The following is a 24,406-nucleotide window of genomic DNA, read 5'->3' as shown; positions in this document are numbered from 1 at the left end:
AAAAAAAAAAAAAAAAAAAAAAAAAAAAAACAAGAAAAAAACAAGAAAAAAACCGCGCACTGGCCAAGGGGGTAGGCCCAAGCTGTGCAAACTGCCAGAGCTCCTGGGCTGCCCTCGGGGTGGCACACCTCCCGCTCCTCCTCCCTGACCCTGCGCGCGGTACTCCTCTAGCTCTTGATTCCCCCCACCTGTGCTCCTCCCGCCGTGGCTCCTCCCGCTCTTCCCGGACCCAGACCAAGGTTCCCTCTCCCTGCTCCCCGCCCCCGCCACGCCTACTTCTCCAGCCCTGGGCTCCTCCTGCTCCTCCAGGACCCTGGACCCTGACCGAGGCTCCCTCTCTCCCTACGCCCCTCCTCCTCCTACCCTAGGCTCCTTCCTCCTCCCTCACCCGCGCGGGGCTCCTCCCGCCTCCCGCCCCAAACCCCCACTCCTCATCCCGGGTGTCCTCCCTCCTCACGCTCCTGACCCCGCGCGGGGATCTTCCTACTTCCCCTAGTGGCCCCCCTCCTCCTACCCAGGGCTCCTCCCGCTCCTCCCTCCCCCGCCCCGCGGGGCTCCTCCCGCTCCTCCCTCCCAGCCCCGCGGGGCTCCTCCCACCCCCTCGCTCCCCGCCCGGCTCGGGGTCACCGCCTACTCCGCCCCCCTCGGGCCTCTCCGGGGAGCTGGAGCCTCCGGTCACGTGACCGGGAGTGCACAGCGCACATCGCCGCCGGGAGGTGGCGGCCGCGGTGACCGGATCGTCCCACAGACCTCCCGGGGTGGGCCGCCAACAGGCGCCGGCTTCCTTTCCCCGGTTTCGACCACCCCACGACCCACCTGAGTCCCCAGCCTCGTCCCACACCGTGAGGTGCACTGGACGGGGTGCCTCCTTCCTGAGCAGCGCTGCGCACAGGCTTCCCGTCAGCCCGGCGCCCACGATGAGCACCCGCGCCATGGCCCGGGGTCTCGGGGCGAGGCCTCACCCGGGTTCCGCGCTCCAGGCCCGCCCCGCCCGCGCGCAGTGCCGCCCGCCGGCCTCCAGGGGGCAGACAGCAGGCGAGCGGGCCGCGGGGCGGGGCGGGGCGGGGCGGGCCACGCCCGGGTGCTCCCGAGCCTCGCGGAGGGGGCAGGGATGCTGGATGGAGCGTGACCGCGCCGCCCCAGGCCCGAGCCGCTGCGGGAGTGAACGCGCAGTCCCGCAGTGTGGAGGGAGGGACCCGGAGGAACCCGGAATGCCGCTGCTCACCTCTTCCGGAAGCACGTGTGAGTGCAGGAGCTGTCCTTTTCAGATTGGCCCCGGGCTCTGTGGCTGCCCTGTAACCCTGAGCCTCAGTTTCTCCATCTTCAAATGGGGACCATAACGTCTGCGTGTCAGATTTGTGACCGTTCACCAGAAAACTTGAGATCACTCGGCTCCTTGGTACATATTTTAGAACACATTCCACGTGCTCTGAGGTATATAAAGATGAGCAAGTCAAGGACACATGACCAGTTGGTTTCCCTTCAACATTGTCCTGGAAATTCTCAGTGAAACAACAAAAAGCAATGAGAACTATGAACCGTTAAAAAAATAAAGAATTCTGTCGGGGCGCCTGGGTGGCTCAGTGGGTTAAGCCTCTGCCTTCAGCTCAGGTCATGATACCAGGGTTCTGGGATCGAGCCCGGCATCGAGCCCCGCATGGGGTTCTCTGCTCCGCAGGAAGCCTGCCTCCACCTCTCTCTCTGCCTGCCTCTCTGCCTACTTGTGATCTCTGTCTGTCAAATAAATAAATAAAATCTTAAAAAAAAAAAAGAATTCAGTTACCCTAGATTGTAGATAAATTATTACCTGGAAAACTAGAGAAACTGGATAGCTATGAGAAGTGCTAAGAAAGTTGACAGTGGTAGCCAGATAATGAAAACATTTAAAAATTAAAAGTTTTACTTTATACCCCCTTATGAAGAAATTACCATACATCAAATTGGTGGTGGACCAATAGTACATATATCTGATAAAAGAAAAGAAAATATAGATGAAATATAGAAGAATTACAGCCTGTAAAAAGACATAAGAATAAAAGATAGAGCTGGACAGAAAAACATTAAATACATAGTTATTTACAACTTGTGTGTTACAAAATGCACAGGACAAAATATAAATAGCAAACCAGAGTAGAGTTTGATAATATATCAAAAATCCTAAAACTCTGTCCTTTGAATGAAACATACCAGGTCTAGACATTTATCTGGGGGAAATAATATATAGCTATACATTAAGATTTACATAAAAATGTGTTAACCTCAATCTTATTAGAAACATTGACGTCTAGGGACACCTGGGTGGCTCAGTTGGTTAAGCAACTGCCTTCGACTCAGGTCATGATCCCAGAGTCTGGGAACTGAGTCCTGCATCGGGCTCCCTGCTTAGCAGGGAGTCTGCTTCTCCCGCTGACCTCTCTCCTCGCATGCTCTCTCTCTCTCTCTCAAATAAATAAATAAAATCTTTAAAAAAAAAGAAACATTGATGTCTATAACCAATGAAGCTACTAAGAAAATATGGCTTTAAATGTTTAAGGACGTACAGAAAATTACTCATTCTATAATGTTGAAACACTGGCTACAAAACTAGTAAAATCCCAGAGTTTTACAAACATACACAGAGACGAGTATGACTGCAGTATTAGAGAAATTCGAGAGGAAACAGTTGTATCTACATTTATCTATTAATTTCAAGGTTTTATAAAAGCATATGCATCTATTAATTTATTTGTCATAAACAAAATAAAGCTGATATTCTAGACAGAAGAATTTAATCAATCCCTGCTTTAAATTTGCTTATAGTCCAAGAGATTTCACAACCACATGCTAAAGATCTCAGAACTGCCTGGAAAGGAGATTTGAGATAATCTAGTTCAACCAAGCTCTGCCACCAGCATTTTACATAATGTAAATATAGACACTAAGTTAAAGTGAATTTGCCCAAATTTACCTAGTATTTCAAGGATGAGACCAGAGCAGGTCCTTCTGGATTGTTTTGAGTCTGTTCTCAAACAGGTCCTGCTTCCTCATTTCTTGTACAATCAGGCCTAAAACCTCATGGTCATCTTCAATAGTTTCTCTTTTGTCACTCTTATTAACTATTGGTCCTCTGGTCTTTTTTACCTTTTCTCCTCTGTCTCTTATATTCAATCCCATGCAATTCTACACCAGAAAAATCAAGCTTCACTTTTTTTCTTTTTCTTTCTTTCTTCTTCTTTCTTTGTTTTTGTTTTTGTTTTACTCCAGGCTCAGTTTCACGATCCTGAGCTGAATCACACCCTGATTGTGTCCTGAGCTGAAATCGAGAGTGGGACACTTAACAGACTAAGCTACCAAGCGGAGGTGCCCCAAGCAGTCATTACTTCTTAACTGGATTATCATAATGACTTTTTATTATTATAATGACTATTATTTCATTATTATTATAATGACTCCCCTTTCCTAATCTATGTTCTCCACTGAGCTTCTGGGTCAGTCACTACCATTCTCAGAAAACTTGCCGTAGCACTCAGTTTCATACAGAACCAAGTTCAACTGCTTGGCATAAAAACTGTTCAATGATACTTCCCCAACCTATCTTTATATCTTAACCTTGGTAATCTTCGTATGTCCTGTGCTATAGCTAAATGGAATTATTTTATGTCCCCCAATAGATTTTCCACATATCTGTGAAGCCTTTGTTTATGTAGTTCTTGAGTACAGAGCATACTTTCTTTGACTTGTATTTCTGGTATTGTTCATTTGCATGAATTCATTCTTTTCCTTTTCTGGTGTGATCAATAATATGTTCTTTAAAAAGTATGTAGAATTGGGGATGGTTATGAGCACTGAATGGAGGTGGCTATCATGGCTTGTGATTTCTCATTAGTCTTTAAGGACTAGTATAACCACCCACCTTACCCCCATCCCCAATCTCCAGAATGGGTTCTATCAGCCCAGAGCTATAACTCTAGCGTTGTAGGTCCACGGTTGGCTACTGGTACTAGTGCATCTTTCTGGGACATTTGAGAATGACTAGACAACTAAAGAAAGTAGGATTGCAAAATAGCTAGGGCAGTCTTCTGTATTTACTCTTCCTAGCCACCTTGACCTTTTCTCTTCTTTCCTGTTCCTGATCTTTGCAAGGCTGGCTCTTTCTGTTCATTTAAGTCCCACTTAGAAGTCACCTAAAGGAAGCCTTCTCTATTTGACTTAAAAGAACCACCCTGTGACTCTATTCCCCCAACCTGTTTCATTTTCTTCATGTTACCTAATCACTTTTAGAAGTTATCTTGCTTTCTTGCCTACTTATTTGTTGTTTACTTAATAGAATTTAAGAGGACAGAAGCATTGTCATAGTCAATACGGTATCCCTGGCAACTAGAATCAAAGTCAGAATTCTCAGAAACAGAGCTCAGTAACTCTTTGCCTAGAAGGTATACAAGCCGTTCAAGAATTATGCTTAAACTAAGATAGGCCGAATGGTAATTTAGTGGGTCAGTTTCAGTATTAAAAATACTTTCTCAGAGAGTGCTTTTTTATGGTATAATATGACTGTAATAATATAAAAATATCATGCCAGTCAGCAAAGGATGTCTGCTTGTGTGAGGCACAGCTCTGTCTGTTCTCACTAACCGTGTTATTGATAACTTCGATAATCATTAATGGCAAATCAGTTTTTGATGGCATAAAATCAAGGTGAATAGCCTCATAGGGTTACTTTAAGATCAGGAATTTAAGAGACTTCAATAGAAGTCACTGAAACAAATTTAACAACAACAAAAAAAATGAAGGAGGTTATTTGAAGTCTTACCTTTATCTAGAAAACAATTTTACAGAATCAAGGAAAGAGAGCTTAGAATTTTACTGGGCTTAGGTGCCTGGGTGCGTCAGTTGGTTAAATGTTTTCTTGATCTTAGCTCAGGTCTTGAACTCAGGGCTGTGAGTTCAAGCCCCATGTGCAGCCTACTTAAGAAAAAAAAAATTATACTTGGCCTTAAGTTCATTCTGAGTTAACGGTATAATAGAGCTGTTAAGACAAAAAACTAAATATAAACCTAAGCTATGATAAATGGATTAGAGTGTGCAGAACAAGGAAGGTGATAGTCCCACACTATTTACACTGCTCAGAACACATTTAGAATACCAGGTTCAGTGCTGGACCCCAGATTTCAAAAGGATCATTGAGAAATGGGGCCATTCCAAGAAAAAATGCCCAGGATGGTAAGTGGACTTGAAATTATCTTGCTTGAATAGGTAAGAGGGATAAAGATTGCTAGATTGCTAGCCTGAAGAAAACGTCAGGAAAACATGAAAACCATCTTCAAACATGTAAAAGATCTTAAGAAAGAAAAATAATTGGATACATCAGTATACTAAAATCAGTTGAAGAAAATTATAAGAAACTAGATTCTGGCTTAAAGATATTTAAGGAATAATATAGATATTTATTATCTGTATTATATATTAAATATCTATGTTATTTATTGAGAATATAGATATTCTCAAAGAAGAAATTTAAGGAATAATTTTAAGTAGGTGCATCTAAAAATGGAACACATTTCCTCATGAAGTAGCTCTCCAGCGGGGACACCTTCGGAACGTGGATGGGCACAATGGGGGATATTGCCAAAGGAACTGAAGTACCGGATAGGACAGTGGTCCTGGGACAGCGGTCCTCAAACAGGATACGTATAAGTAAATGAAGATTTTCTAAATGGTAGACAGAATTTTAAGGAAGCCAGTTTCCACCTTCTGAACTGCTAAAAGTACTTTTCACTAATACGTCTAGAAAAGCCTTTGTGGTCAAGCAGATTTGCCTTTCCTACCTTCCCTTTCACAGTTGCTCTTTACCAGCTTTGTAAGAAATCTCAAGATTTACCACCACCATGAAACACTAGAGTTTTCTGAATTCAACTATATATTTACCTGAATAGTTTTATAGTTACTTATTATCATCCTTTTCATTTCAGCTTGAGGAAGTCCCTTTAATGGCCTGTAGGGCCCAACTAGTACCGGTGATAAAGTCCTTCAGCTTTTACTTGTCTGAAAAACTATCTTCCCTTCCAATTTGAAAGGCAGCTTTGTTGGGTTGTTGAATGTTCATGGTTGGCAGGTTTTTTTTTTTTCCTGCCCTCCTTTCTTCCCTTCCTTCTGCACTTTGAATATATATTCAATATATATTGAATAGGGGGGCCTGGGTGGCTCAGTGGGTTAAAGCCTCTGCCTTCGGCTCAGGTCATGATCCCAGGGTCCTGGGATCGAGCCCCACATCATGCTCTCTGCTCAGTGGGGAGCCTTCTTCCCCCTCTCTCTCTCTGCCTGCTTCTGATCTCTGTCTGTCAAATAAATAAAATAAAATCCTAAATATATATATACATATATATACATAAATATATATTTTTGCATATATATATATTTTGCAATATATATTTTGCAAAGTCTCTGCTAAAAAAATTTGCTGATAGTATTATGGGGGTTCCATTATAGATAACAAGTTCTTCTTCTTACTGTTTTAAGATTCTCTCCATCCCCCTTCCCTCCACCAAACTCAACAGCTGTTAAACATACTTTAAACGAGTGTTAGTCCAGGGAAGCCTAGGTGGCTCCATCAGTTAAGTGTCTGCCTTTGGTTCTGGTCATGATCCCAGAGTCCTGCATCTGGCTCCCCACTCAGTGGGGCGTCTGCCTCTCCCTCTGAGCCTCCCCCTTCTTGTGCTCTCTCTCTCACTCTGTTTCACACACACTCTCTCTCTCAAATAAATCAATAAAATCTTTAAAGGAAATAAACAATTGTTAGTCTGGTAAGAATATCATTACATCATTAATTCAGGTATCAATTAACTTGCAGTATATGATAAAGTTTTTGGAATTGGGCTAAACAATCCTATAATGGAGACCTCAAAGAGGGTTTTGTGCTGCAAAAGAGGACAGCTGGAAAAGCACTGATGTGGGAATGAAGCCAGAATGGATCGAATTCTTGACCGCCAACTATACATTGTGTGTCTTTAGACAGGTTAATTTTTACGGGCTTTGGTTTTCTGACCTGAAAACAGTAATATTCCCTAACTCACAGAATTATTTAAATAGTCAAATGGTATCACTTGCTGCAGTTTTAGTAGTATTAACATCTCCTTTTATATGCAGATCCCAAATGTCCTACCTTTTCAGAGTGACGTCTCTTATTTTAATTCTTGGGACTATGCAAGGTGCCTTTCTATATCGAAGAGCTCAGAACCCTGAAGTGAACATGAACATTGTAAGTTGCTAGGAAATAAATGCTAAGCTGCTGAAATAACACAGGGGATGCTACTCTTTAATTGGGGAGGGCGGGCTTTTATTTTAATAGAGCTGCAGTCAAATAAATATCCCTGTATTTATATATTTTGATATGGGTCAATGAATAGTCCCCACTTACCGTTCTGTAGCTCACAGTTTCCCCTTCACCCTTATTTTGTCCCTGGGTGAAAATATATATACAGGCATTTAAATACCTTTATGGAAGACTTATAAATTCTTTTTTGTATACATGCACATACATGCAAATTCCAGATATAAGCTTAGCTATAATCATAGACATGCAAACATTTGTGGATAAACATATATTTTAAAATTGTATATGGCTGAGCAGGTAAAAGTTTGAGTGATTAGTAGTTAGGCAAAAAGTAATGTATAAGATTGATGTTTATAGATGTTCTTATCTATTACTGAATGAATCAGTGAACTAGTGAAAAAAAAAATAGTCCTGAGGTTGAGAGACTGACTATACAAGGTCCATTATTACATTAACAGCTTAGGTTATTATCAGGTTCCATTAACTGACCAGAAATTGTATCCTAAAAGCCTTCCTTTTTCTTTATCTAGAGCCAAATTATTTCTTATTGGGGCTATCCAGATGAAGTGTATGATATTGTAACTGAAGATGGTTACATCCTTGGCCTTTATAGAATTCCTTATGGGAAGACAAACAGTGACAGTTCAGGTAATATTCAATTCAGAACAACTTGGTGACTATCTGGGCCCTCAGTGAGTGTCAGACAAGGAAAGGACTTAAAGATGAAGCCCACAGTTAACTTTTCACCCGTGTCTCTACATGCCCCCAGAAGAGAGCCTGATTCTCCCCTGGCTTCTTGTTCACAGGATGGTTTTAGAGTGTGATGGAAACTAAGCTGTTCCAAACGTTCTTTGTGGGTCCCTTTACTCATTTCTGTTGATTCTTTCCAATCTTTTTGTTTCATGAAGGGTTAGAAATGGTAGCATGGTAACATAGGTTTGGAAAATGGCTGGTAAAAATGTCCTTCCTGTCTCCTCTAGTGATAGCAAAGAGATGAGTTTGGTCCTGGTTCTTTATCCCAACAATAGGTACATCACTATCCACAAGTGCGGTGAAAAAGATAAAGCACTCGAATTTGTTGCTAGGGTTATAATCCTTTATCTGTCACTTACTAGAAGAATATGCAATAGATTACTTTTGCTTATTCATCTAATTGCTCAAACAAAAGCCAACTTTTTTTTTTTAGTTTTCTCTTTAGATATTTCTCCTTGAAAAGGATGTTTCTCATATTATAAAATACCCTCTCAAGTTTTAAGCATTAAAGTATATTTCAGGAAAGATACTAATTTGAAACAACCTCAATCAATGTAATTTTGGATCTTTATAAAGGTCAGAATTACCAGACAGAAAATGTTAACATAGATTTACCATAATTATAGTAATCATTTTTCAGGGTCTGACCTAATTTTGTGAATACTGTAATAAAATATTGAAAGGTAATTTAAAAATACAGTAAGTGCTTTTGAGTTGTCTAGAAGCAGTGCCAGAGACAGGGAGTCAGGAGCATATGATTTATTGCTGGTCTACCATCAGGAGAAGGTCATGTGGAAATGGGGAGGGCAAGGAAAGGAGCTGGGGAAGGGTGTGGCTCAGCTAAGTCCAGCTGGAGTCTGATCTCAGGGGAGCTTATGGATCCAGGAACTGCATCGTGGAAGCTGTCCTTCCTTGAAGTTAAGGAGTTAGCCTTTTGCATTGCCACAGCAGCTAGTTATTGCTTAAGGCTACTTTTAGTGGTGTAATCTCCTAGGAAAGGCAACTGCCATTTGCCCTGGGGGATAGAGGGGCAATAATGAGCACTTAGAAAGCAACACCCACAACATCTGGGAGCTCCACCTACTTTGGAAAGGAAGTCTAGGTGAGCACCAAAATAACAGAGAGTGCACCTCTTACATTACACAGATCCTTTTGTTTTTCACATTATGCTTATTTCATCCAGGTACAGGTTTTCCAGGGTATGGGTAGGTCAGAATTTCTGGGGAAACTTACAAGAGGAAGGTGAGTGGAAAAAAGTATGACGTCTGCCAGTGCCACTGATCCTAACGCCATGGCTGTCACTTGTGAATTCTCACCTGTATTACCCACTGTAGATTCCCCTCCCTCTCAGCTGTGTCCCCTGATGTGGCAAGCCAGGCCCTTATCCTGAAGGGTTACTGTGCCTGTAACAGGTCACAGTTGCAGTACTTGTACATTTTATAGGGAAAGCAAGGCAACGGAGTAACAAAAGATGTCTCACTGAATCTCGTGAACACCAAGTATGTTTTTCCATCCTCATTCTGTATCAGAAGCCCTACCTCGTCATGATGAAGGCCAATGACTCCTGCCAACATAGTAATTCCTTTCTTTGCCCCTCCTGCCCTCTAGTCTTCTGTCATAAGGAACCCAAAGTCATAGCCTTCCAGCAGTCATGGCTTTATTATTAGGATGTTTACTGTGTGAACTAGTGGACGTGTCTTATGTCTGGGGACCAGGGCCCTGGATCTATAAGAGCCTTAAATTGTGAGGACAGAAAGTACAAACCTCCAAGTGAGTTACTGGATGATAGTGAATAAGACCATTCTTAATCCTACCCCTTTTTTCTCAGACTCCGTGTTCTCCCGATTAGAGGAAGCAGCAATATATTCAGTCATTTGTTTAAGGTATCGAATGAGTCCTTAAGGACAGGACCCACAGTTACAGGATGTCATCTCCCAGCTGGCATCTCTACTGGGTGGTGATTTCATTGCTTGGTTGGGCTGGCAGCCTCTTGATGCTGGTTACGCCCTCAGACCAGTGGCCTTCCAAGGACATAATACTGAGGAATGTACCCTCTTTGACCTGCAGTGATTCCCTTTATTTGAGGTATGTCAAGAGGGGTTCCATATTTGTAGATCAGACGCTCCATGGACTCTTGAATAATAGTGCTGGCTGCTGTGGTCCTATGTGGAAAGAAAGGCAAATCATAGCCAAAATATATATCAATGCCAGTCATAGTGGATTGTTTGACCTTTCCAGAAGAGAAAAGGTCTGATGCCCCCAATTAGTCTCCAAGTGGCTGGTTTGGTCTCCTTGAGGGGACGGTACCCTGTGAGATCTCTGTTGCAGGCAGGTCAGACATACTTTCCTAGCAGTAGTCTTGGTGAGGCACCCATGCTGGGGGGTCCAAGTTAACCTACATCTCTCTCATCATGGCTACTTCTTTCATGAGCCCACTGCACAGCACTGGGGTGGCTAAGACCAGTGTCTGGCTGACATCTACTATAATATGTTATTTTAAATGTATATGATGGAAGCATGAGTGGCTCAGTTAAATGTCCGACTCTTGTTTTTGGCTCAGGTCATGATCTCAGGGTGGCGAGCTCAAGGTCTGCGTTGGGCTCCGTGCTCAATATGGAGTCTACTTGAGATTCTCTTTCTCCCTCCCTCTCTGCCCCTCCCCCTGCTCGCTCCCTCTCTCTCTCTAAAATAAAAATAAAATAAAATAAAATGTATATGAGTGCTCACATGACTATTAGCTATGTGAATGTTCTAATCTTAAAAGTTTATATATTTAAGTGAGACATGACCTAATGGTATACTTGGTCATTTGAAAAAAAATTCTTTGTAAACTTTGCTAAGTTTGCAACTTTGTAAACTTTGCTAAACAACTCTGACATACAATGGGATTAAACATGAAAAATTTACCGTATTTATACAATATAAAATTTAAAAATATATTTTTAAAACTTCAAACTGTCATGTGTTAAAAGATTGAATTTCAGATGAGATATTTATACAGATACTACAACATTTAAGAAGAAATTGTCTGCATTTTTTTTCTAGCTCAGAGGCTTGTTGTCTACTTGCAACATGGTTTGCTTACATCTGCCAACAGCTGGATCTCCAATCTGCCCAACAACAGCCTGGGCTTCATTCTGGCAGATGCTGGTTACGACGTGTGGATGGGGAACAGCAGGGGGACCACCTGGTCCAGGAAACACAAGTACCTTAAGACAAATTCCAAAGAATTCTGGGCCTTCAGGTACAAATAACATCAAGTAATGTTTCATTTTATTTTATAAGTGTGTCAAATATTTTGTCTTGTGTTTGAATGAAATAAAGTAAAACAGAAGTGTCTTTTCTCAATCAGGTCTTGTAACAGACCATCACAATTTATGTCAATTTTTGCTTGAAAATGAAAGAATGCTTGCTTGACCTTAAATGTGTTTCTCGTTTGTCAGTAGTAACCTTTATTGGCTAACCCCACCCTTCCTATTGTTTTGCTCCTTGACCTATATATTTACTTTATCTCCCTGTATGTAAAATAAACAGCCTCTTTATAAGACTGTCTTGGGGCTACTTTATTCCCTGACTTTGTGTTCTCACAGAAGTCTTTATTAAGTACATATATTACACCATATAACCTCTTTTTAAAAAAAGATTTATTTATTTGAGAGAGAGCTGGAGAGAAAGTGCATGCACATGCATGAGTCGGGGGAGGAGCAGAGGAGAAGGAGAGAGAAGCTCAAACAGACTCCACACTGAGTGAAGAGCCAGACACAGGGCTCGACCTCACCACCCTGAGACCATGACCTGAGCTGAAATCAAGAGTCAGATGCTCAACCAATTGAGCCACCCAAGGGCCCCATAAATTCTTTTTTTTTAAACATCTTTTTTTTTTTTAAGATTTCATTTATTTATTTGACAAAGATCACAAGTAGGTAGAGAGGCAGGCAGAGAGAGAGAGGTGGAAGCAGGCTCCCTGCTGAGCAGAGAGTCCGATGTGGGACTCAATCCCAGGACTCTAGGACCATGACCTGAGCTGAAGGCAGAGGCTTTAACCCACTGTGCCACCCAGGCGCCCCACCCCATAACTTCTTGATAATACCTAAAGAGATTTGAAAATTGTTTGCCTTCACTTACCTGTTCATTATCTTCAAGGGTTAGCATCACATTCTAGAAGCAAGGGGATTTCAACTTCCCTTTTTCTTTTGTAGTTTTGACGAGATGGCAAAATATGACCTCCCAGCCTCCATCGACTTCATCGTGAAGCACACGGGACAAGAGGAGATATTTTATATAGGCCATTCCCAGGGCACCACTATTGGTATGGCCAGAAGGAGTATGCAATATCTTTTGTAGGGTTTGCAGACACACCTCCTACAGATGTGGGCAAGCTCCCAGAGCTACAAGTGACACAAAACAGAGCTCCGGGAAGAGGACCCACAGCCCGGCCCTGGACGCTAACCCCCTTCCTTCTTCTACCTTGTCTTCTCCAGTCACAAAGAATCCATTGTAATAACAGGTTGTCTTTGTTCCCAAGTGTTCAGAAGTTAGATATCCATCTTGGGATCAAAGTGAGATCATAACTACCCCTTGTTCCACAAATAGAAATTTCATACTTATAATTGTCATTTAAGTGTGGCAAAGGACCTCATGAGGGAGAGACGTGAGAAGGCCATCAATGCTTATGCATTTAGGACAGATTAAACTTTAGACATGCACGAAGATGGACCTAAGTCTTCATATGTTTAAAGAGACTAAAAAAGAACTTCTTTCAACTCACAGCAACATGATGCTTCCATCTAATGCGTAATAGTTTCACTTTCAGAAAATAAAAAAATTCTCTAAAACCCAACATAATTCTCTTACATGATGTGGTAAACCTCCTTACTCCCACTCTTTCTTTTCTTTTCTTTTTTTTTTTTTTAATTTTTATTTATTTGACAGACACAGCAAGAGAGGGAACACAAGCAGGGAGAGTGGGAGGGGGAGAAGCAGGCTCTCTGCTGAGCAGGGAGCCCGATGTGGGACTCGATCCCAGGACCCTGGGATCTTGACCTGAGCCGAAGGCAGAGGCTTTAACCCACTGAGCCACCCAGGTGCCCCCTTACTCCCACTCTTTCTACTGGGGAAGTTACAAAGCCCACTTGATAATAGCAACCAGTATTCACGGAGTCTTTTCTAGGCTGAAAAATGATCATTTTCTTATAGGAATAAGCCACATCCTGCTTTAAAAGAGTGTGTTGAAGAACAGTCTTATTCGATTTTCCACAGATCTTTTCTCTGACATTTATTAATCATGTGTGTGACTTGCAGTCTGGATTTTCCAACTGTTCTAGTTCTCTGGAACCAGGAATCTTGGAAAATTATTAAATAAGAAAGAAGTGGCTATGTGCTAGAATTTACTGACGTCTAATATGTTATATGATTCTCTGGTTGTGTGCCTTCTTAGAACTCAGAAAACAGAAAAGCTATAAAAATAAAAAAAGATGTGCAAGAATGTAGCTTGATAAGATATCATAAAAGGGAAAACTATTTGTCATACTAATGACTCTAAACTAACAATAAAATATAAACTAGTATCCTCCGCACAATAAGGCAAGGATGTTTTAAAATATATTAAAAGTAAATATAAAAACAATTTGACATGTATTGATTGGATCTGTCACCTAAAGTGTAAGATTCAAATATCCAAAAAGCTCACTAACCTATTTTCAGCATTGCCAGTTATAGAAATGTTCAATATTGTTCCTGATGTCTCAACTATGGTGTTACGAGACTCTTTTATTGTTGATTTATCATTGTTTATGGTCTAGACATTGTTTTTAATATTAATCATCAGTAGATGCTTGATCGATATGTATGTCTCATACTGGGTGATCGAGAAATGTTTGATAAGGGAATTGAGAAATGAATGAGTCAATTAAGCGGTTGTAACATATTGAATTTACTCTCACTTGCCATGGTATCGTTTCTTACATGCTAGTAATGGTGTAAGAATTGTTCACTTCTGTCTTATTTTCTTTCAGCTTTCATAACATTTTCCACAATACCACAGATAGCTGAAAGAATCAAAATATTTTTTGCCTTAGCTCCAGTTTTTTCTATCAAATACTCAAAGAGCCCTTTAATTAAATTGGCATACAAATGGAGGTCAGTGTTAAAGGTATGTTATTCCTTTCCTTTACATAGCTGATAATACAAAATGACAATGATTCTGTCCTTTCAAAATAAAAGGTCTTGACTATGTTTGCATGAATTTAATTTTTTGGTTTCAGCGACACTGGATTCTTTCTTTTGTTTTTACAAAGGAATAAGATTTTATTTATAATAGCTTTGGACATCTCATTTTGAAGGAAAATCCAGTAGTCAGCTTATCTCTATCTCCTGCTTCCAAGTTTTGCCCTTAATTTGAATGTATTTCTTTTAGGGCGCCTGGGTGGCTCAGTGGGTTAAAGCCTCTGCCTTTGGCTCAGGTCATGATCCCAGGGTCCTGGGATCGAGCCTCACATTGGGCGCTCTGCTCAGTGGGGAGCCTGCTTCCTCCTCTCTCTGCCTGCTTCTCTGCCTACTTGTGATCTCTGTCTGTCAAATGAATAAATAAAATCTTTAAAAAAATAAATAAATGTATTTCTTTTAAAGGTTTTATTTAGTTATTTATTTGAAAGAGAGAGAGAGAGAACACAAGGGCAAGGGAGGCAGGGTAGGGCAGAGAGAGGGACAAGCAGACTGCTCTGAGCATGGACCCAACATGGGACTCCATCTCATGACCCTGAGCCAAAATCAAGAGTCACCCACTTAACCGACTGAGCCACCCAGGCACCTCTCTCATTTAAATATTTTGAACTAATGTGAGACAGTGCATTTCATTATAAATATAATGAGCTCATTGCACCATTCTTTGATTAATTATTTCGGTTTTCCAAATATGAATAAAGTAAACTTGTTTTACAGGCTTTTTTGGGCAACAAAGACTTCCTACCTAATACCTCATTCAAAAGATTTGTTGGCTCAAAGCTGTGTCCACTGAAGATTATTGGTAAGATTTGCCGTGATGTCTTGTTTATGATATATGGATATGACCAGGAGAACTTAAATATGGTGAGAACAAATTGAATTTGAAATGTACTTTGTCCATTTTTAGAAAGCAGCTCTTAATAGTACTTACTTTATGTCTTGCATGTCATTGTATGATTTATCCACATGTACTGATAGATTTTTAGCCTTCCTGGTTTGAGGACTACACCAACATTCTGAAACTAATCAGCATGAGCATGCTGGGATTATTTTGCATTCCGATTTGTCTTGCTCTCTGTAGAGAACAGAGAGCAGGTGCTGTGCTGGGTCTTTTTATTGGCCTTTACTATTGGGTGTTAGTTTCCTGAAGTTTCTTGTCTTTAAGTTCTCTCCTATCACTTATTTTTTTAAAAGATTTTATTTATTTATTTGACATAGAGAGATCACAAGTAGGCAGAGAGGCAAGCAGAGAGAGAGAGAGGAGGAAGCAGGCTCCCTGCCCAGCCCGATGCGGGACTCGATCCCAGGACCCTGAGATCATGACCTGAGCTGAAGACAGAGGCTTAACCCACTGAACCACCCAGGCACCCCATCTTCTATCTCTTATTTTTTTTAACAACTCCTGCTCTTATATCTTGGTTCCTAACACTCCTTCCCTTTCTTATTGACCCTTTTGTAATTGGCATTTGTGCCTGCTAATTACCTTACCGGCTTCAGGCATTCATCAAAATTCCTGGAGTAGGACACTGTTTAGGGGCTCAAGCTACTATTTCCAAAGCTGTACAGTTTGATTGTGTATAGATGCTATTGCAGATGTACGCATTCATTCTAAGACTTTTTAAGCACATTAAATTAAAAAACCGGATTTAGCAGAAGCAGTTGTGGCATTCAGACTACTGGTTGGTTCCTGCACCTGTACCATTTAATAATTTCCCAGCAAGAATCAATTTATTCATTCAAAGAAAGAGAAGTTGTCAAGATGTCCATTCTTACCAACTTAGTCCGTGGATTCAAGGCAATCCCAACCAAAATCCCTGCAAGCTAATTTAAGGATATTGATAAATGACTTCTAACATTACGGAGGGAAGCAAAACCTGGAGTAACCAACACAGAATTGAAGGGAAAGAGCAAAGTTGGAGGACTGGTACTGTTGAATGTTAAGACTTAGTCTTCAACTACAATAATCTAGACAGTGTGGGATTAATGAAAGAAACAAGAAGATCAGTGCAGCAGAATAGAGAGTGCAGACACAGAGTCTCATGAATACCATCAACAGATCTTTGACAAAGGAGAAAGGCAGTGCACTAGAAAAACCATAGTCTCTTCAACAAATGGTGTTGGGACAACTGGATGTCTACATACAAAAAATGAAATACCCTTCACGAAGTTAACTCAGATTTGGATCATAGACCTAAATGTGAAATGTAAGACTCTCAAACTCTTAGAAGATCACATAGGGAAAAACCTAGATGATCTTGGATGTGGCAAGGACCACCAGGTTGTACTTTTTGTTTGTTATAATTGATGAACCTACATGGACACATCATAAGTACCCCAAATCCATAGTTTACAGCGTGGTTCACTCTGGTGTTCTACATTCTGTGAGTTCTAACAAATGTATAATGACATAGACCTACCATTACAGTATCATGTAGGATATTTTCACTGCCCTATAAATCCTCTGTGCTTTGTCTACTCATCCCTCCCCTCTTAAATCCTGGCAACCACTGATACCACTGATTTTTTCACTGCCTGCCACAGTTTTGCCTTTTCCAGAATGTCATGTAGTTGGAATCATAGTTTGTAGCCCTCTCAGATTGCCTTTGTCCATTTAGTAACATACATTCAAGGTTCCTCCATGTCTTTTCCTGGCTTGGTATCTCATTTATTTTTAGTGCTGAAAAAATATTTTATTGTCTGGATGTATCACTGTATATCTATCCACCTACTAAAGGACATTATGGTTCAAGTTTTGACAATTATGAGTAAAGATGCTATCAAGATCAATGTGCAGATTTTGTGTGAACACGAGTCTTTACCCCCTTTGGATAAATACCAAGGAGTGCGATTGCTGGATGGTGTGACAAGGATATCTTTTGTTTTATAAGAGACCACTAAACTGTTTTTCCAAAGGGGTTGTACTATTGTGCATTCCCACCAGCAGTGAATGAGAGTTCCTGTGACTTTTTCCTCACAAGCACTTGGTGCTGTCAACGTTTCAGACCTTTGTCATTTTCATAGGTGTGTAGTGGTATCTCATTGTTTTCTTAAATTGCATTTCCCTGATGGTGTATGATGCAGAGCATCTTTTCATGGTCATTTGCTATCTGTTTATTCAGTGAGCTGTCTGTTAAGGTCTTTGGCCCATTTTTAAATCAGGTTATTTTCTCATTGTTGAGTTTGAAGAGTTCTTTGTACATTTTGGGTAACAGTCTTTCATAGATATGTCTTTTGCAAATATTTTCTTCCAGTCCATGGCCTGTCTTCTAATTCTCTTTGTCTTTTGCAAAGTGGCTGTTTTTGACTTGGAAGAAGCTCAGCTTGTCAGTTATTTCTTTCATAGGTTGTGCCTTTGGTGTTTTATCTACAAAGCCATCACTAGACCCAAAGTCAACTAGATTTTCTCTACTAGGTCATCTTCTAGGACTTTCATAGTTTTGAGTTTGACATTTAGATCTGTGTTCTATTTTGAGTTAACTCTTGTGAAGGGTGTGAGGTCTGTGCCTCAATTCTTTTTTTTTTCTTTTTCTTTTCCATGTCGTTGTCTAGTTGTTCCAGGACCATTTGTTGAAGACACCATTGTTTCTTGATTGTATTGCCTTTTCTCTTTTTCAAAGATCTGTTGACTATATAGGGGTCTATTTGGGGGCCCTCTTTCCATTCTATGGATCTATTTGTCTATTCTTCCACCAGTACCCCACTTCTTGATTACTGTAGGTTGATAGTACATCTTGAAGTTGTGTATGTCCGTCCTCCAACTTTGTTCCTCCCTTACAATACTGTATTGGCTGTCCTGGGTCTTCTGCTTCTCCATCTGAGAAGCAATTTGTTGATATCCTTATGAGAACTTGCTGAGATTTTGATAGGACAACATTGACATTGTAAGTCTTGCTCACTGACTAAGGTTTCCAGGGACATTGTAGTTAATTCAAACCTTGATGACAGGTTGACATGAAAGCTGCTGCATTTCTGGTTGTTTCACTGGGAGTTGTGTAGCATTTCAGGAGCCCAGTTCATCATGGAAAGGGTTTCTTTTTAAATCTCCTAATCACCCTTGGCAGGCCCTGGGGTAATTTGTTTGTTTGTTTGTTTGTTTTCCTCAACTAGCTTAGTTCTCACAATAAAACTTCAGATTCCCTGGGATTGGCAAATAACTTGAAGGAAAAACTGGCTTTAGTACTTTGCTTTTTTGAGTTTTTTTGTTTTCCTTTTCCATTTCTCCTGGTAATTTCTATCTTTTCAGTCCTTTGTGCTCTCAAAAGGGGTCTGTATGTGAGTCCTAAGAGTTTAGATTGTTTTCAGTACGGGATGACAGACTATATAACTCGGAAATCCAATAATAGCTTCTATGTTAATGTAAAATTACACATTTAGTAAGTACATTTATGTACTTAATTAAAATATAATTTTATATTTTATTTATATTATTTGCTTAAAATTACTTTAAATTTTATTGAAATTATTTAGTGTAGTAAATATCAAAAGTTACGCTATCTCTGGATGGACTAAGTATAAAAATAATTTTTTAACCCCTCAGAGTCGTGTGGATGTGTATTTGTCACATAACCCAGCAGGGACATCTGTTCAAAATATGCTACACTGGAGTCAGGTATAACTTTTCAAGTGCTTTTTAGTACAATTTTATTTATACTACTCGTGGTTACCCCATCATTCTGAGAATCACGCCATTGTCATAGGATGATAAATTTAGAAGGATAAAATGTAACTATTACATATTTAAGTAATTCTTCATGTTTTCTAATATGTTAAAATCATGATCTATTAGGTCTTCTAACCCTAAGCAATAATCAGAGCAATATACCTATTTTCTGTTTTCCAAATGAGAAAATGTTAATTTGGAATAGTAGACTAGGAATCATTGGGCCATGTTTATCATTTGACTTGCCCAAAGATTCAGAGCTATTCCTTTAAAAACACCTAAGACTAATAATAATAATAACAATAATAATAAAATTTTAAACACCTAAGACTAAAACACAGGTATCCCAATGCCTAGTCTCTCACTAGACTTCATTCTCTCCTCCACTCACTTGTGAACTCCATAAGGCCCATGAGCAAGTTTTATTCACTTCTGTATTTGCAAGGCCAAGAGTTCTGGGCAAACAACAGATACTCAAGAATATATGTTATGTGAATATTAATGAAGAAAAAAATCCAGTATGAATACCATCTTAAGGTTGAGAGCCAGGATAAAATCTTAGAAGGAACAGTATACTTGAGATCAAAATATCAGGCACTGAATCTTTTCTCTGAAACTTACTGGTAGTGAGACACTCAGCAAGCTCACTTACTCCTTATGAAGTCAGTTTCCTTAATTTTAAAAATGGAGTTAATAATAATACTCTGACTTAACTAACAAAAATATTATGAGAGTTCAACAGGGTGATGATCAAGAGTGTTGTTTAAATTTAATGAACACTAATGAACTCAAGTATCATTGAGATATTGGGAAGGACTTTCTCATTTAACATGTTTAAATCTACTAAGTGATTGTTTTGAGGTAAATTATTAAAAATCTTTAACTTATATTTAGATTTAGTTCATTCCTGGTGATAACTAGGCCGGGAAAGTTTAAGCAACCTTTGCATCTATTCATCTATTGAAACAATATTTATTGAGTACCTACTATGTGCCCTGTACTGTTCTATGCTCAGGGTACACATCAGTGAACAAAGTAAATATTCCTGTCCTCCTTAAGCTGACATTCTAGCAGTTAGATATACAGACAGTAAACATTAAGCATAGCAAATAAGTAGATTATTAAAACTTTAGAAGGGAATAGAAACTATGGAAAAATAAAGGGGAAAAAGCAAGATAAAGAGATTAGACACAGTGGGTAGAGAGTTGTGTTTTTGAACAGAGAGGTTAGGCCAGCCTCAATGAGATGGTGACATTCGAGAAGAGATTTAGGGAAGCTGAGAAAGTTAGCGGTGTGAACAACCTGGAGGAAGAACATTCCAGACAGAATAACCAACGCAAAGCCCTTTAGTTAGGAGCATTTCTGAGAGGCATGGCTAAAAGGTCAGTGTGGCTGATGTCAGCAATTAAGGGAGAAAGAAGTAAGGGAAAGGGGGCAGAAATGTACTAGAGCCAGAAAGGAACAAGTACTCCATTGGGAGGACTTCGGCTTTCTGGCTAAGTGAGCAGCCACTGCAGGTTTTTGAGCAGGGAGCGGACATGATATGACTTACATTTTTAAAGGAATGCTTAGGGGACGCCTCACTGGCTCAGTCAACAGAGCATGTGATTCTTGATCTCGGGGTTGTGAGTTCAAGCACCACATTAGGGGTAGAGTTTACTTGGGGGAGAAAAAAAAGAATGCTTCGGGTGCCATGTTGGGTAGATCGAAGTGGAAACAATGAGAAATTTTGGAGACCACCATAATCCAGATTGATGATGGCCTGCACAGATGTGTTTCCAGGAAGGGTGCCGAAGAGGGTTGGGTTCTGAGTGTACGTGTGTATTGTAAACATGCAGCCAAAGACATTTAATATGGATTCTGTGAAAGGAGAGAGGGAAGAGTCTTGGATGATTCCAGATTTTCTGGCCTAAGCAAGGAAAATATGCAATTGCCATTAAAGGAGATAGGGACATTTGGTGGCAGTGCAGCTTTGAGGGACAGAGAAGATGTTCACATTTGGAGATGTTAAGTGTGAGGCATCCCAGTGTGTAACTTGAATAAGCAGTTGTGTATAGGAGTCTAGTATTTAGAAGAGATTTACAGAAGAGGATAAACATTTTAAGTATGGACACCACTGAAAACCAAGAAACTGGATGAGAACACACACAGAGCGAATACAGATGGGGAGAAGAGGAGCACGGGTAGAAGGCTGAGACATGGAAGGATTCAAATGTTAGGCAGCGGCGGCTGGATGAATACAGCAAAGAAACCAAAAAGGAGCTGGGAGTGAAAAATGAAGATCAAGAAATGACGGTATGAGACAAACCATAAGAGACTCTTAATGTCACAAAACAAACTGAGTGTGCCTTGGGGAGGGGGGTAGGGAGAAGGTGGTGGGGTTACAGACATTGGGGAGGGTATGTGATATGGTGAGTGTTGTGAAGTGTGTAAACCTAGCGATTCACAGACCTGTACCCCTGGGGCTAATAATACGTTATATGTTTATAAAAAATTTTTAAAAATTATTAAAAAAAAAAAAAAAGAAATGACGGTATTCCAGAAGCTAAGTGGAGAAAAGCTCTAGGATAGAAATGAACAGCTGGGTCCATGGCATCATGGGTAATGTGAGGAAATTCCTCAGAATCGACAAGTTTTACAAGTGCTAAGATCATGAATAACCTCAGCCGGTTTTGTGGAAGGAAAGAACTGCAGGGTAAGAAGTGTTGTTGGGGGAAAAATCAGGTTGTCCAGAGAGAAGGAAGGTAAAGGAACCCATCAGAGATGGGTTTTAAGATATACGCTAACGATGGAATTCCAGGTGGTAGAGAGAGTTTTAGAAGTTGGGAGGAGTTAGGAGAAGATAAAATGGTGGGTGCATGGAGACCTGTCAGGGTTAGAGTCCGAGAGAAGATCTGTAAGCTGAGAGTCTGAAACTTCCTGCAATAAAAACATTATCAGGGGGAGAAAAGGATATGATCAGATTAGACCTAAGAGGCTCACAGCAGGTGGTGGTGGTGAGGCTACAGTTATGAAAGGTGAAGCAAGGGGTGGCTTCTGGAACATGCTCTAGAGAGATGCTGTTTGAAGCAAGGATGTTTAGGGATGTGTCATTTCAGTTCTAGTGCACCTAGTCCTAGACACTTTTTTTTAAAGATATATATTTTAAGATATATTTATATTTATATATATTTTTAAGAGCTATTTACTTATTTTAGAGAGAGTGTGAGCACAGGGAGGGGCAGAGGAAGAGGGAGAGGGAGAATCTTCAAGCAGACTCCCTACTGAGTGCGGAGCCCAACGTGGGGCTCAATCCCACAACCCTGAGATCATGACCTGAGCTGAAGCCAAGAGTTGGACGCTCAACAGACTGAGCCACGTAGGTGCCCATAGACACTCACTTTTGTCCTCTGTGGATGGAGCTGAGGCTTTCCAGGGAGGGCTGATGAGCACACAGGCTCCCGTTAACAAGGTAAAAGGACTTGGGGGAACATGCATTTATATGTAACTGATAGAATCACGTTCCGTAGACACGCCTGCCCCTCCCCACCTCCCCCCCTCCATTTCTTGCCCTTTTCAAAGGAAGAGAGAAGCAAAGACATGTCCCTGCGCATATATATTCCAACAGGCCCCATACAGAGGGACAGTATATGCAATGCACACCTCACTTTACCAGCTGCACTGTAGGAAACAGATGAGTATAATCTTGCTTTAAATTTTTTTTTCTTTCAGGTTTTTCATTCTAGTCACTTGAGAGCTTTTGATTGGGGCAGTCCTGTTCTGAACTTGGTTCATTTTAATCAGGTACATAATTATGCATAAGTTAAAAACTATCTCCTGGGTCAGTTCAGAGGAGGTGGCTACAGAGAAGGGCTCATGTAAAGCCCGAGAGGATAATAACAGTGAGAAGGACCAGCAGGCAAAGGCTGCCATGATTTGGCTCCATAGTCTCACATCCAATGCGGGCTTTTGCAGATTTTCTATGTATTTTAACCACAAATACCTCAGTTAAGCCTGGAGAAGTTTGACAGGCTGTAGAGTAATTCATCCTCCCTCAGGAGAAAAAATATTGTGTGTATGATACGCGTAGCTCCGTGGTTGGTTAAATAAGAAATAAAAGGCATGATACGGTTCTTGACCCTAAAAGCTCTTGATTGTATTTGGGAAGATAAGACAAACCCATAATTATGAGGAAAAGACAAAAGTTAATGAGAAGATGGTACTATTGTATGAAGAAGATGACAGAAATCTTGAGGTATTAGAACCCAAGTCTGCCATCTTCAAAATTATTCTTTCCCATTATCCTCTTCTGCCTTAGCTAAACTTCATGCCTGGTGTGGTTTGCTTGTGTAAAACTCCAAAGTAAAATGGAAAGATTAAAAACAATAAAATCAGACTTGCTCCCCCCTTCAATATTTACCATTTATTGATAAATACATTGGCAGCTATACAGCTACAGAAATTTTTTTTAAGATTTTATTTATTTATTAGAGAGAGACAGAGTGAGAGAGGGAACATAAGCAGAGGGAGTGGGAAAGAGAGAAGCAGGCTTCCCGCTGAGCTGGGAGCCTGATGCCGGGCTCCATCCCAGGACCCCGGGATCATGACCTGAGCCAAAGGCAGACGCCCAGCAACTAAGCCACCCAGACGACCCAGCTGCAGAAAATTTTGATTAAAATACTTTCGTGCCTTATAAATAAAACTGAAATTCCTTCTGTGGCATGTTTGAACACCCTGAATTAGAGCAAATGCTCTAGTTTTGATTTGTATCTGATCTATTTCTAAGTAAAAACCATAATAAGGATTCTTTCAATATTCCTTGCTTCCATCGTAGTAATTATTTTAGATTCAACTTACTTTAAAATTGTATTAATTAATCATTTAAAGAATAGTAAAGAACATCTTCTATGTATCATTTTCTGCGAACACCCTCTACATTTAGTCCACTCCTCCATTTTACGACATGAGGAACATGAACGTATCGACAGCGACTTGGAACGGGGGCAATGACTTGTTGGCCGATCCTCAAGATGTGAAAAATCTACTTTCTGAAATTACAAACCCTATTTACCATAAAACTATTTCTTGCTACAATCATATAGACTTTTTGTTCGGTTTAGATGCATATCAGCAAGTTTACCGTGAAATCATTGACATTATCCAAGGCAGTCTATAAAGAACTACAGTAGTCTGTGTTGAAGGATCCATTTCATTTCTCTTAAAAGCCAATCATTATTTTCTTGCTATGTATGTTTTTCCTGTTATTTAAATAAAATCTGGAATTTTCCCCTGTTTTTCTTCACTGCCCCAGGCCTTCCATTCATTAAATCAGTGACATTTGTCATATGAGGGGAAATGGCAGATTCCAACACGGCCCGAAGAAGTCTGTTGTGTTTTAAGTAACTAAAAGCATAATTTTAAAGGGATGATTTTTTTGAGAAAGGTGCTTTCTTTTCTTCAAAGATGAGCATATATGATATAAA

At 40.4% G+C, this 24,406-nt stretch overlaps 2 protein-coding genes across 3 annotated transcripts in view; one reads left to right on the top strand and one right to left on the bottom strand.

Annotated features, from left to right (window-relative positions):
* LOC111144835 (renalase, FAD dependent amine oxidase) overlaps positions 1-976 on the bottom strand; it is a 246,285-nt gene extending 245,309 nt beyond the window's left edge. The window contains exon 1 of the mRNA XM_022499357.1: positions 817-976. Within this exon, the coding sequence (XP_022355065.1) occupies positions 817-934 (118 nt within the window). The 5' untranslated portion in view covers positions 935-976. The remainder of the gene's footprint in view (positions 1-816) is intronic.
* A 6,234-nt stretch (positions 977-7,210) lies between these two features.
* LOC111145223 (lipase family member J) lies at positions 7,211-24,099 on the top strand. Of its 2 annotated transcripts, none has more exons than XM_022499985.1 (9): positions 7,211-7,234; positions 7,840-7,957; positions 11,108-11,306; positions 12,262-12,371; positions 14,077-14,213; positions 15,002-15,148; positions 18,822-18,893; positions 22,656-22,727; positions 23,866-24,099. In XM_022499985.1, exons 1-9 carry the CDS (start codon positions 7,226-7,228, stop codon positions 24,097-24,099), a joined length of 1,098 nt encoding a protein of 365 aa, XP_022355693.1. In that variant the 5' UTR covers positions 7,211-7,225. The 2 variants fall into 2 exon arrangements, with proteins under 2 accessions (XP_022355693.1, XP_022355692.1); XM_022499984.1 differs by having other exon boundaries at positions 7,226-7,234; positions 7,840-7,951; positions 11,081-11,306.
* The last annotated feature ends 307 nt before the right edge of the window (positions 24,100-24,406 follow it).

The sequence above is a fragment of the Enhydra lutris genome, unplaced genomic scaffold, assembly GCF_002288905.1.
Source record: "Enhydra lutris kenyoni isolate GAN:26980312 unplaced genomic scaffold, ASM228890v2 scaffoldscaffold12, whole genome shotgun sequence".
Lineage (NCBI taxonomy): Eukaryota > Metazoa > Chordata > Mammalia > Carnivora > Mustelidae > Enhydra > Enhydra lutris.
Note: the sequence above shows the minus strand (reverse complement) of the source record. Positions and strands in the feature narration are given on the sequence as shown.